This window comes from Danio aesculapii, chromosome 17 (assembly GCF_903798145.1).
Source record: "Danio aesculapii chromosome 17, fDanAes4.1, whole genome shotgun sequence".
NCBI lineage: Eukaryota > Metazoa > Chordata > Actinopteri > Cypriniformes > Danionidae > Danio > Danio aesculapii.
In genome coordinates, this window is record NC_079451.1 from 29,706,931 (window position 1) to 29,721,092 (window position 14,162).

Genomic DNA, 14,162 nt, shown 5'->3' on the forward strand with positions numbered 1-14,162 from the left:
CATGGCAGTGATTAAATGAAGACAAAACTTCACGTCAGCCTGTGTTTTTTGTGGTTGTGGTTTTTGTGGATTGCACTTATTAATTAAAGTTTAAAATCTTTTGTAACATTGCAAGCTTTAGATCTAATATTTTTTCTAATATGTCTGTCCATTAGGATGTACAATGGGTTCAAAAACTGTTACTAAAAAAAAATCTCAAGTAATGCTGACTGAACATTTTTATATAAAGGAAACTTTATCATTGTACTAACTCATTTCTAAAAACAATTTGATATGAAGAATATACAGATCTTAAAGTTCTTGAGCATATAGCAGGTTGTGGAGTGATGAGGAAGATGAAGATAAAGTTTGTTATAAACAAAATCTACACAAAAAAATCTCAAAATTAAGATAAAACGTTACAATCTTAATCTTAATGATTTTGAAACTAAATTTCAAGATAGTACCAGCAATTATGTCTTTTTTTCTTCTAATTTATGTATATATAATTTATATATATATATAATGTTCGGGAAGTACAACTATTCAGTTCTGATGTCCATTGAAATGGACTAATACATTCATCCATTCATTCATTTTCTTTTCGGCTTATGCACTTCCAGCTGCAACCCATTGCTAGGAAACATCCAAACACACTCATTCACACACATACACTACGGACAATTTAGCCTACCCAATTCACCTATACCACATGTCTTTGGCCTGTGGGGGAAACCGGAACACCCGGAGGAAACCCACGCAAACACGGAGGAGAACATGGAAACTCCACACAGAAATGCCAACTGACCCAGCTGAGGCTCGAACCAGCAACCTTCTTGCTGTGAGGCGATTGTACTACCCACTGCACCCAACTTTATCAAATGAAATGAGTGTAGTTAACTCAAAATTGACTTAAAGTTAAATCTACTCATTTGAAAAGAGTTTTGAACTCAGTGTTGAGGGCAATGAGTTATTTAAATCTCATTACATCAACTTAAATGGATTAACTTCACAGTACTCGTATAGATTAGTTTAACTCAAATGGATTGTTGCAATCGGTTTCCTAAAATGGTTTGAGTTGCCTTAACTTACTGGGTTTTACTGTGCTCAAATTGCTTCATTTACTCAAATGGATTAAGTTCACAGTACTCATTAGGATTAGTTTTAGAACTTAAATGGTTTGTTGCATTTGGTTTCCTCAAATGGTTTGAGTTAGCTTAACTTTTTGGGTTTTACAGTATATATAGTTAAAGGGTGTTGAATTTTTATTATAATCTGGCCATATTTGTAAGACTCTCAAGAACTGTGAAAACATACTTTTACATTTTTCAGAAACTTGGAACATAATTTGGGTCTAAAGGGGTTCATTTCAAAACTCACCTCTCGGGAGTCTCTTCCGTCGCCATTAGTACAGTAGTGCCTGAACTGCAAAAGATCAGTTTTGTCAAACACAATCAACTTTTACGGCTATATAAACCGACAGAGGACATAACGCAAGCCCCATTGGGTTCTTAGGTTGTTCATTTGTGCGTGAGACGACAGAAACACAATTAAATGACACTGCACCACACATGCAGCCCACTGAGGGAGGACAGGAACTTCACACTGTATCAATGATATCAGCACAACCCTGCGGGAGGAAGGAGAGCTGTGCTGGGGAATTAACAGTTTATGTAGCTAAAAATGTGCTTTGTGATTGTTGTCACAGCCAGCAGGGCAGCCCCGGTGGGAGGAACGCAGATGCCTTCTGTCAGCAACTCCGCACTGTAATATGGGGTTTTCAAACACAATGATTCGGGTTAAGATGCCACCTGAGCTAAAACATTAGATATTTAGACAAATGCATCCTTTGGGACCATTTAGGAGTGCTTGAATCTATTTCTTGCAACCTTCCAAAAGTGTAGCGCAGCAAACCTTAAATCCTGCCACTGCAGGATCACTGACCTGCAGATTTTTGCTCCATCCAGCTTCAGTACACTTTCCTGCAAGATTCTACAGAGTCTAAAAAGCTTGATTGGTTTATGGGTGTTAAATTAGGGTTAGGACTGATCTCTGTAGGAAGTTCTCCAGGAACAAGTCTGGACACCTCTGGTGCAAGGCTGGGGGGGGGGGGGGGGGGTGGGGGGGGGGGGTGGAGTTGGGTTGGAGCATTTCCAGTTTTAAAAGTAACATTTTCAGGTGAAAAACGGTTAATAAAAATTACAAAATCATGCTTCAATGATATTGTTTATTGTTTATTGCTTAATAATTAAAGGGCCTTTAGTTGCTATTAATGCTTTGATTACTGGACTATGACTGCATTGATTAAATATATGGTAGCAATGTACAAAAATCCTACCCACATCTATTGTCACTGTTTTTAGAATGACTTACCACAAAAGGAAACTTTTCAGCCGAATAACAAATGCTGCCATTTCTTATTTGTTTTTTTTAATCAACATTTAAAAATATTGTGAAAGTTTAGCAAAAACTATTAATGGAAACTAGTCTTCTGTAAGTAAAATTTAAATTCATGTGGTTTTGAACCTTTTAATACGGTGGTTTTAAACCTTTCTTTCTTCTGCTTAATCCAAAAGAAGATATTTGAAAAATGCTGGCACCCATCTACCTCCATAATAGTAAAATAAAAACAATAGCTAAATCAATAGCTATGTTTCCATCCACCTATTTTTATGTGCATTTTAGATATGCACATAAAAAATGGTTGATGGAAACATAACGATGCACATACGTTTTGAAAATGCGCACTGGGTAAGACTGAGTGAGATAAACTTTTCATTCGTTAAGAAAAGATGCGCATAAACTATGATGGAAACACTTACCGAACAAATTCCAGAATGCGCATTAATAAAAAAAGTCATGTGATTTTGTTAAGAGATCATGTGATAATGAAAATATGTGTGAATGGACAAACCAGCAGGCTGAGTGTATTGTAAAACATCTGAAATTTTTTAGTCATTCTAAAATGCCTTAACCATTTGTTATTGTTTTATTAATTACCTCCAGAATCGTCAAGAGCATCTGTGCTCCGCGTCTCACACTTTCAAACGCCACAACGCATCCATTCCATGTCAACATTTGTCTTCTGAGGCGCAAGTAATTTATTAAATAAAGAAAAGATTGATGCAGCTTCTCCTACCACAGTAAATTCCATTTTTACTTTTGATATTTGGCACCAATTATCCAGGAAGTGACGATTTTGTTCTCTTTAACTCATTGGTTGGAAATGCTGCTTTATTCACATGTCTTTTATGCGATATTCCTGTTTTGCACGTACATTTTATTTACATCTTTAAATGGAAACAGCTATTGAGTACCAGCTACCATTTCTTTCTAAAAATGTTCTTTTGTTTTCAGGAGAAGAAACTTGGATCGCATCGTTGGATTTGCTCTTCAGTGTTTGGACTCTCAGTAGTGATTTTTAAACCACACTGAATGGAGCTAAACTGAACTGAACTTAAACACTACAAACTGAACTACACTGTTCCAATTTACAATGACCTTTTATGTGAAGCTGCTACATTGTAAAAGCGCTATACAAATAAAGGTGAATTGAATTGAACTTAAATAGGTTTGAACAAGTGAAGGGTAAGTAAATCATTTTTAGTTGAACTATCCATTTAAGGCTTTAAGTGTCAAGTGATCAATCTAGAGTGATCAAAACTCAATTTTTTGATTTTAGTAGGTCTGTACAAGTCAGAGGTCAAGTCCAAGTATAAGACATTTTACACATTTATGTCAAAGTCCTGCCTGACAGCATTAAATCTCAAGTCCAATTAAAGTCAATTCAAGTTCATGTGACTTGAGTTCCAAACATTTCTACAACAAAATAAAGTTTTCTTAAAGCTTTCACTTGTCTAGAAAGAATGTTTGCTAGAAAATGACTAAAATAGGCTACAAAGGTTGTTGGTGACAATAAAACCTTGTTGTGTTTATATTTGTTCTAGCAAATTTAAAATGTTTTGGTCCACTTTTTCCATTGCTCTCATGGTGATGTTTTCTAAACAAATTTTGGGAAAAGCATGATCCGTTTTGACTAGGCCAATTCATTATTGACAATCATCCTATTACCCAATCATCATAAGCCCAAACACCTATAAATAGTCAAGCACGTCCTATCTCTGTTTTCTTTCAACTTCAGCATCCCTCCACCAACCCCAACTCCACACTTTTAAACCCGATACCAACATAAATCAGTGAGGATGAGAGGGGCACTAGACACTGTGCTCAGACCCCTATCCCTCTATCTTGATAAGGGGAATAACATCAGTTAAGGTGTCTTTCCGAGCTCAAAGCCCTCTCCCCAGATAGCACACTAAATATGCATATTCTATAGAGTGTGAACTCACGAAACATTGTTAATCATAAGTAACTCTACAACTACGTCAACTAACACTCTGAGCATTAAACTTCATTAAACGCATTATTTTGATTGTCCTCCAACAGCCATTCCACTGGCTAGAAGTAACTGCGCAATTACATGTCAACTTATTCTACTAACACTAAACTAATAGTCTAATAATGAGAGTTAGTTGACATTAACTGCGAAGCTGGAAATGCCTAAATGGGATCCAAAAAATAAAGTGCCTCCAAATGTTTTGAAGACAGAAAGAGTTATCGGAAGCTTAATTGTGATGTCATGCCACCATATTTTTGTTTGTTTATAGCCAGCATTTGTATAGGCTGTATAAAAAGTTGTTCATTTGTGAAGACTATCATTATGAACAACACATGCAAGGCTTATAAACCTTTATTGTTAACAGAGTTCATTTTCTGTAATAATCTATAAACCAAAGAAAAGTTCTATTGTTAACATATTAAACGTAATATGGAAACCAGATCTGGGTTTGTCTACAAAAATGTTATCACTGCACGTGTCAACTATTCAGAACATGAACAGCACTTTGTGAATGATGTAGCAGCACATGCTAACGTTTATATTGTATTGCGATCAAACGGCAGCTCTAGCGCTTTCACATTGTGTAACCTCTGTTAGAAGTTCACATGGTTGTTCCCAGAACAGACACAGGATGTTTGCTTTATGACAGCTTCATGTTTTTTAAGCCCTCAGTTTTCCTGTAGGTTCTCTGGGGCAGCTTACTAGGCAGTGCTCTTGCATCATTCGCGCAAATTTTTGTGAAAATGATGAATAACCAAACACTGCCAATTTCCTAGTTTCTCTTCACGGTCAAGCAAACAAAGAAATGTTCTCACAACGAATGCTAATTAGTTACAGATAGCCTGTAATGCTGAAATACCATGCAGAGAATTAGTGGCATGATGTCATTTCTCTGAGGACAGACAGAGAGGAAGATGTGCAGGCAAGATGTCAGACAGGAAGAAGGTCTAGATTTGTGAGAAATCAGATGTTAAATGTAAATCTCTATAAAAGATCAATAGAAAGAATGACAGCAGATAGCTATATATACTTACTGATTTATTACTTTTTTGTCACAGATAAGAATTATTTAGATTAACAAGGAGGCGAACACTTTTTCATACAGGGCTATGTAGGTTTGCATTTTGTTTTGCCTTAATAATAACAACCTTCATTTCATAGCTGCATGATGTGTTTACTTGTGTTCTCTTTGACTAATGTTTAAATTTGTTTTGATGATCTGTAACAATGTGCGTTTCAAACATGAAAAAATAATAAATAAGTAATCAGTAATGGGGCAAACAATTTTTGACACCACTGTACTGAATGTATACACTTATCGGCCACTTTATTAGGTAAAACTGCTGCCCAACTGCTCGTTAACACGAATTTTTAATCAGCCAATCACATGGCAGCAACTCAATGAATTTAGGCATGTAGACATGGTCAAGAAGAATAGATGGAGTCTGTGTGAGCATAAGGGACTTTTTAAAACACATAAAAAAATCCAGCTCAAATTTAACTGCCGTTTGCCTAATGTTCTTAATTCATCAAATATGGTTGAAACTGTTAACCCAGAGTAATAACTTCCATTTTTAATTCACAAATGTGAAACACTTTTGAGTCTCAGGTTAAAAGCTGCCTTAAATACATTAGGACAGGGCAAAATTGTGTAGAAGTAAATGTTGTCAATGTTTACATTTAGTGTAAACAGTTTTTTAGATTTAGCAAGCCAACTGAGGCACATATCGAAAAAGAAAACAGTAAAAAAAAAAAAAAAATTTAAAAAGCTAACAATCTTCCTAAAGTCCCTCAGCAGAACACAAACAGACATAAGTAATTAACAGCATATAAGGTGAATGGGGAGTTATATGATTAATATGACAGCTGCCGGAAAGCTTTAAAGTTAAAATGATGGTACACTATCTAGTGTAAGTCAACCAGTAAGAGCCTTTGGACTCTCAACCTACTCTTGGCTTAAACTCAAACTTGAATGAGCTTGTCTTGCCTTAAACAGATAAAATGTATGCGATTTTGTATCATATCTGTGATTTATTCAGTATAAAATGACTAATGGCCCATTCACACCTAAAGTAAAGTTAAAATCGTTCTAAACGAACAGTAAAATAATACAAGACTCCACACTATTACTGTAAGAATGCTGAATTTTTTGGAATCACTTTTCATAGCGGTTTTCTCCTCATCTAATGAACAATAAAACACTGACAGACAATCAAAATTCAACCTGATTTAAAGTGTGGAATCAGATTAATCAGCTGCGACAAAAAGAACCAGCACAAAGAAGAAATATGTAAGAAAAAGATGTGTACTGTTTATTTAACAGGAACGAGGCACTCTTGTACAAAGAAAGTTCAATGCCAGCCTGAGGGATCTTAAAAACCACACACTGTGATCACAGAATCTCTGATTAAGGCAAAGATAACTGACCCTGGATCAGGTCAAGATGGAAAAAAACATCAAGTCCTTCTTCTAGGTTTTATTTCCCCTGTTGATTTAAAAACAAGTGACAGGCGTCCTGAACTCTCCAGGATCTCCAGATGGGAGGTTTTGTTGGTCTAATACATGATGTTAAAAGTGCAATATTTAAACTAACCAAAGAGAGGAACAGCAGATAGTGATCAGGCTTGTCATTGGCTGCGCAGCTGTGCACTCAGATCCTGGATTTCTGAGACGAGCTGCTCCAGTTCGATGACATCATCTCTGAGGTCATCGTGGAGCTCACCTGTGGCCACGTCAGTGTACAGTTGCTGCGAAATAACAAATGAGAAAAAGACACCACAAAACTAAACTTTATATTGCAAAATAAACGCATGTACCTAATAAATCTAGCAAATCCAGAGAAACGATAGTATTTGTTTACCATAACTGTGTACATCTTTTTATCAATTTAATTTGTGTTTTAGGTCACACTTTATTTAAATGTACAATTTGCAATGCTACAACAAAGCGAAAGCATCAACTAAGACTTTGGACTGAATAAACTACTAATTAGATGCTTATTAGTAAGGTAGTAATTGGGTTTAGGTATTGAGTAGAAAAAGGGATGTAAAATAAGATCTTATTTTACAAGTGCTAATAAACTGTAATTATCTTAATAATAGGCAGATAATAAGCCAGTAGTAAATGGTGTGAGTTGTTACTTAAACTGTGTTACCATTTTTTTCTTACACATTTACTTTCACGCCTTCAAAATAAAATGCAATACCCTAATTTCCAATTAAACATCCAGTTTCACTTTGAATTGTCACATTCTGAAAGTAAAACTATTTGTTGTTTCACTTTGACTTGAATATGTGTACTAATGTAGCATTAACTAACTAGGAGCTGCCAAAAATGAGCAACTTTCACAAAACAAATTAACCGGTCCATTAAGAAATCTCATTTAAAAAAAGCAAAAGTCTGTAATAGGAGAAAGAAAGTGTGTGTGTGTGTGCGTTTGACTCACTCTAGCTTTGGTGGTCAGACTCTTCAGACTGAGTCGAGCTGAAGACAGCAGCTGCAGAGCCTCTTGAGGACCGCGCTTCGACCTGCTGCAGCTGATGGACACTGAGAGATATACACACACACACACACACACACACATACACATACACAGACACACAGACAGATGGAGGAATTACTCAAAAACTTCATCTCTCAGATCGTATAGCCAATTAGGAGAGAGACTGAGTATGTCTAGCTGCTAAAGGTCACGTGATTGGGTTTATGGTCTAATAGTGTATTGCAATTCAGTGTGTGTGTGTGTGTAAATTGTTGACTTTACATGATGGATCACGACCTCTGAGCGGCTCATGTTTAATCAGTGAAGTCATTAGTGCAACATCCAACAGCATTAAAACAGTCATTTAACACGCAAGCGCGCACACACAGCCTGGATCACAACACCTGTCTCCTTTTGTTCACCACGAAACTCGTAATTATAGCCATTTCTAGCACAATACGATCTAATAGAGTTAACACTTCTAAAAATAGCTGGTATGTTTATTGTACAGTTCATTGCAATTTTTTTCATACTGCTTCCCCAAAATAAATCAGTGTGATTTTACTGTATTCATTTCGCTTTATACATTTTAACATTTACTGTTTCCATCTTGTTATCTTTGGTTCCTTCATAACTTCTTTTTCCTCCCTTTTTTGTGCTGTTATTTTCTTTTTAAAACCTCAGCTCATTCTTCATAATTCCATTGTCTTCCTCCATTCTCTTGACAGTATTTCTTTCCTCATTCATTCTTCTATAAATTCTCTTCTTTCATTAAGCTCGGAATTTCTTGAGAATTTTCTTCTAAATTTCTTACTAAAATCTTCATCTACTCATCTCTTTCTAAATTCTCTTTTACAAATGTACTTTTCTTTTCCATTTTTTAAATGCTTTTCTTCTACATCATTGTTTTAAACTTAATTTCTAACTTCTTTCTTTTTCTTTCTTTTTATATCATTCTTTTGTTCTGTCTGACTGACTTTTTCTAAATTAGTTTACTGCAAAAAAAAAAAAAGCTTTTTGGCAAAATAATTTGCCAATGGTGTGAGCGAAATAATCTAGTTTTGCTTTGAAATAAGATTATTTTGCTTACCTGATTGGCAGATTATTTTGCTTGTTTTAAGAAAAAAACTGCTTAATTTTTACAGTTTATTTCTAAACACAAGGCAATATTTTTTAATTGTCAACAAAAAGCTGCTTGGTTTAAGAATTTTTAGATATTTGGACTAGAAACAAGACAAAACTCAGTTTTGCAGTGTTCTCTCCAAACTTTCTCTCTTTATTGTTTCTAAATGGTCTTACATTTACATTCTTTTCTTCTAATTACTTTATTCATTTCTCACTAAATTATTTTTCTCTCTAAAACCTTTTTGTTCATCTCTAAACCATCCCCTTCTTAAAAAGCCCATTGTTTGTTAATTCTTTTTGTTCTAAACTATTTTGTGATTATCTCTCCTGAAATCCCCTCTTCTGTCTAGCCATCCTCTCTCTTTCTCTCCTCTTTCTCCCCTAAAGCAGCGACAGCAGGAAAAGTGGTGTGATTAATCAGTGCAGAGCTCATTCACAACACACAAACACACACACATATATAGCTTTACTGCACACCAACACATGAATACAAACAAGATCTACGCAAATGCACAAGGTAACACACAAACCAGTAAGGTTTGTGCGCACGCACGCACGCACGCACGCACACACACACACAGAATGCAGGCCAGAGTAAGTGGGAAGGGACGGAGGCGTGTGAAGGGTTCTGCTACATTTGCTGAGCCGCCCCCTTTATAAATCATTAAGATCAACAACAAACAGCCTGCAAACTCAAGGACAACACACTGATGGAGAATGTGTGAGAGATGATCCTAATCGCTTAGACAAGCTTGTCCATGTTCAATGCCAACTCAGAATAAAATGATGTGACAGTTGGATTTTTAAGGCCAGACACTGCAGGATAAAATACAGTGTTATCATGCACTTGTCAGTTTGGGGATTTTAGCCATTTGGGCTTTTCATAAAGTTTTTTTTTTGTCAGTCTAAATGGAAATGGAAAACATTTTATGTTTCTTTTGTCACACTTTATCAATTTGTGTCTGTAGACCGTTTATTACATGTTTTTAAAGGGGTGGTCCACTACAATATCATATTTTAAACTTTAGTTGATGTGTAATGTAGCTGTGTGAACATAAACAACACTCTAATAGTATTAAACACTTTAATACTCTCAAAGTTCAATGCAAAGGGAGACATTGGCTTTTACAGAGTTAGCTTAGCAAAGCCTACAACGAAGTTTGGGGACTTAAAAAAAAAATAAACCCAGGTTAGTGAGATCACAAACACTCCAGGTTACTCGCATTCAACATGCGCATAAACCCCACACAGTGAAGGGGCATGGCCAGAGGCGCTGTAATGTTATAGCAGAGAAAGCTAAAATGGTGTCCAAGCGCTGCTTTTTCCACAGAGATTGTTCTGTTTCTGTATTTGGGCTTTCAAAGGACAAGACACAAAGAGAGAAGTGCTTACAATTTAATTTTAATTATGTTCCAGAGAATTATAAAAAATATAGCTTTAGCATTTGACAAAGGACAGCTTCCAGAATCTCTCCCAGTTCAGTGCCTTATTCGGCTAAAAACTCCTTAAAGAAGGAGCAGCTCCAACCATAATAGAAGAAGCTATGGATTGTGAGCCACACCCTGTAAGTATTTTTATTTATTAAAATTGATCTATTGCATGTACAGTTTCTAGTGTTAAGGGTATGTTGTAGCAAGAACATAAACAAGGATGTAAACAGTGGGAAATGCGGTTTGGCACCGTTAACAATTTAGCTTCAAATTCATGTTTATCCATCAAACCCATGTAAACACACACAATCTTCAGCAGTGCTGCAGTGTCTCTCTATGTGGCCTCTTTCTGTACATTCTCCACCTCAAATAACTCGCAAAAGATATGTGAACATTTCATATTACTTACACATGCTTATTCCGAATTTATGTGAAAAACACTTGTTAGATTATGTTTCAGAGAGCAGGTGTGAGGTTCAGCTGTGTCCTCTTCATTTTCAGTCTCATTCAGGCTCAAACTAATAGGCTACTCTGACTGACAGTATTTGCTCAACAGAAGCAAAGTGCGTGCTAGTCGAGGCGTGGCACGTTATGTTAGCTGACCAATCAGAGCCTCTTAAGGGTGAATCTTTTGGAGAAACTGGGGAATATGATTACAGTTTCATGTTAGCGGAGTGGCTGTATGTAATCAAAGTAAGATATTTGAAAAAAATAACATGATTTTTTACAAATGAAGCATGAGCACACATTGCTTTGCATCGAATAAACACAACCAAGCCTTAAAAAAACACTCTGGACCACCCCTTTAAAGAGTTTTTTTTTTTTTACTTCTGTTTCACTTCAGGTACGCTTAGATTAAACTTCAGATTCATATCTGTATTCTGAACGTGTTATGTTCATAAAATAGTTTGACAATTAATTTTTTTATAGTTTAAAATATTATTCAAAATCCCCTTTATAAAACCTTTGACTAATACATCAAAAAATATGTAAATTCTGAACTTCACTTCGTTAATGTTTTGTGCCAGAAATTCATGCAAATAAATCCATATTTAATAAAACACCTCATTTGCATACTTGAATAATGTTTAAGAAAACTACAAAATACAAAAATGTTAGCAATTCCTAATGTAATAAATCAAAATAGGATGTATGGTGAGTTTTTCCCTCCTATTTCACTTCAGGAATGCTTACATTAGACAAGATTTTTTCTTATCTGAATGTTTTACAGAGGAATATGTTTACAACAAAAATGTTTGACATTTAATTTAATTTAATTATATTTATATATATTTTTTCATTTATTTACTTTTTCATGTTATATAAATTTGTATTATTATTATTTTTTTTCTGGCTGTTCTCAGTATTTTCTAAATTAAGAGCAAGAAAGAGACATAAATACAACAAAAAACATTAAACTAATATATCAAAAACAAATTCTGAACCTGACTTCCTTTAGTGCTCATATTATTGTGCTAGAAAGTGTATGCAAATGAGTCCATACAATACCTAATACAAATAACATTCGCATATTTAAACATAACATTTCAGAAAGCTAGCAATATAAAATGTTTGTCATTCTTAATATAATCAAATCAACTGAGGAGGTATGATAATTACTATGACTTTTTTCATGCTATTGAGGAGCAGTGTGCCACAGAGAGTCATGCGTTTAGAAACAAAGAATTGCTATTCAACCCAAAACCTGCGTTCTGTCCCAACTGATGTTTAATTCAACACACACTCACTGACCAAACCCTCAACATCCTTCTTAATGAGACACACACAGATGGACGGACAAAGCAAACCCATCTAGTAAACACACACACACACACACACACACACACACACACACACACGTCTGTGCCTGCTGGAGGTCACAGGGGTAAAAGGCTTGTTTGTCGTTCTTGCTCCGGCTCCGTGTTCTCAATCCATCAGGCCTTTCAGAGGCGCGCTACGCTCATGCTCTGCCACATTAGGCATGATAGAGTGACTCTCTGAATGAGCGCACCACCTCGATTCTCTGTGTCCCTCTCAAATGGCCTTGTTAAAAAGAAAGGGAAAGCGTAGTGTGTGTGTGTTGGAAATCTTACCATTAGCCATGTCTCTGGCACCTTTCACCACAGATTTGAAGCTGCCCGTGTCTTTCTCCCATCCAGCCGCCTGCGTTTCACATCGATGAGCTTTACTCAGAAACTGCAGCGCCTATAAATATAACACATAAAACTCTTAGAGCTATCCAGATGTAAGGTGATCAAGCAACAACAAAACTCAACCTCTGTCTTTTAAGTATGCTGTAAAAAATGCTGGGTTCCACACAATTCCTTCACGTTGTCCCAACACAAACAGATTAAGTTAACTTAATTGTTTTTACAAATTTAAGTGGATTGAGCATAAAATAATCAAGCTGTCGCCAAAAAACAAGATGTCCTTGCTGCTGTCTGTATCATGTTGACGTACTGGACCAGATCCAATACGTAGTGGACCTTGTATTGCCCACTAAAGCCTGGTTTATGCTCGACGCGTCCACTAGTTTGCTTGGATTATCCTTTGGGTGCGCGCCACATGATTTCGGCTGGTGGAGCTCACAATTTTTTTTTTAACTCGAGCAAACAGTTTGCATGGTGCAATGTTTGAGTTGAGTAGAATATGAATCACTTTGAAGAGATTTTGTCAGAAACAGATTTGCCTGTACAGACATCTTTATGATCTGTCCATAGGGATCATAGGGATAATCAGATGACCAATAATTCTTGGCTAGAAATTGCAACAGCCGTGGGAAAGGAAGAAAGTTTTTGTTAAAAGGTTTAAAAAAACCTCAGTGATACATCTCTGATTATCCATCTGATTTAACAGTTAGTTACTTTTGACCGCCCCCTGTCGTTTTAAAGAATATTACAATGGTGAACGCGTCAAGTATATAAGACTCGTCTGTTTCGTAAGGTGCACACACAGTCAGCGGAGGTCTGCGATGCAGCGACAGGCGAAAGTATAAATTAGGCTTAAGGTAAAACCCAATACTACTGTGACAGTTAGGTTTGCAGTTAGGGGAGGTGCAGATGATCGTCCATTACGTAGTCGGTACAGTACATTGAGCTGCAGGCTTTAACATTGATTAACATTGAGTTTTGATTGCATATCATCGTTGTGAGGCAAAGTCCATTTAAGGCAGGGGTGTCCAAACTCGGTCCTGGAGGGCAGGTGTCCTGCAGATTTTAGCTCCAACTTACCTCAACATCCCTGCAGTTTTTGTTAAAAGGTTTAAAAAAACCTCAGTGATAAGTTTGTTAATGCCAAAAGAGGCCATGGCAAAAGTGGAGACCCAGGTACACAATAACCGAATATGTTTTTCCACCGATATAGGTTTAACACTGATGTATACATTACAAATTTGACTTTAAAACAATTTAATAGTTACAAAACTATAATCATGCAACAGTTCATGTCTTTGATAACTGGAAAGAAATATTTGAATCTATTGGTTTACAATATACTGATGGCCTCTTTTTCTAGGCTTTATTGGTGATAATGATCAGGAATGTTGGACCATTTTTGCCTTTTTAGCATAAGTAGAGGACAGAAACTAGCCCGACAGTAATGTGTGAATAGTGGAGTGCGCTAAAGAAAAAAATAAATAAAAAAATCTGTATTTTTTAGTAAGTGTACTTTTTTGCTTTTATTCTTGCCATGATAATGCATCAAGTTTGATTTTAAAAAATCTTTAATGGTTTTAAAAATCTTTATAATA

At 35.9% G+C, this 14,162-nt stretch overlaps 1 protein-coding gene across 1 annotated transcript in view; it reads right to left on the minus strand.

Annotated features, from left to right (window-relative positions):
• Window positions 1-6,665: 6,665 nt before the first annotated feature.
• The window catches only part of ttc27 (tetratricopeptide repeat domain 27), a 166,133-nt gene continuing 158,636 nt past the window's right edge, over window positions 6,666-14,162 (minus strand). Inside the window, exons 18-20 of the mRNA XM_056477309.1 lie at window positions 12,508-12,619; window positions 7,824-7,924; window positions 6,666-7,125 (exon numbers count right to left, since the gene is read on the minus strand). Of these exons, the coding sequence (XP_056333284.1) occupies window positions 7,006-7,125; window positions 7,824-7,924; window positions 12,508-12,619 (333 nt within the window). The 3' untranslated portion in view covers window positions 6,666-7,005. The remainder of the gene's footprint in view (window positions 7,126-7,823; window positions 7,925-12,507; window positions 12,620-14,162) is intronic.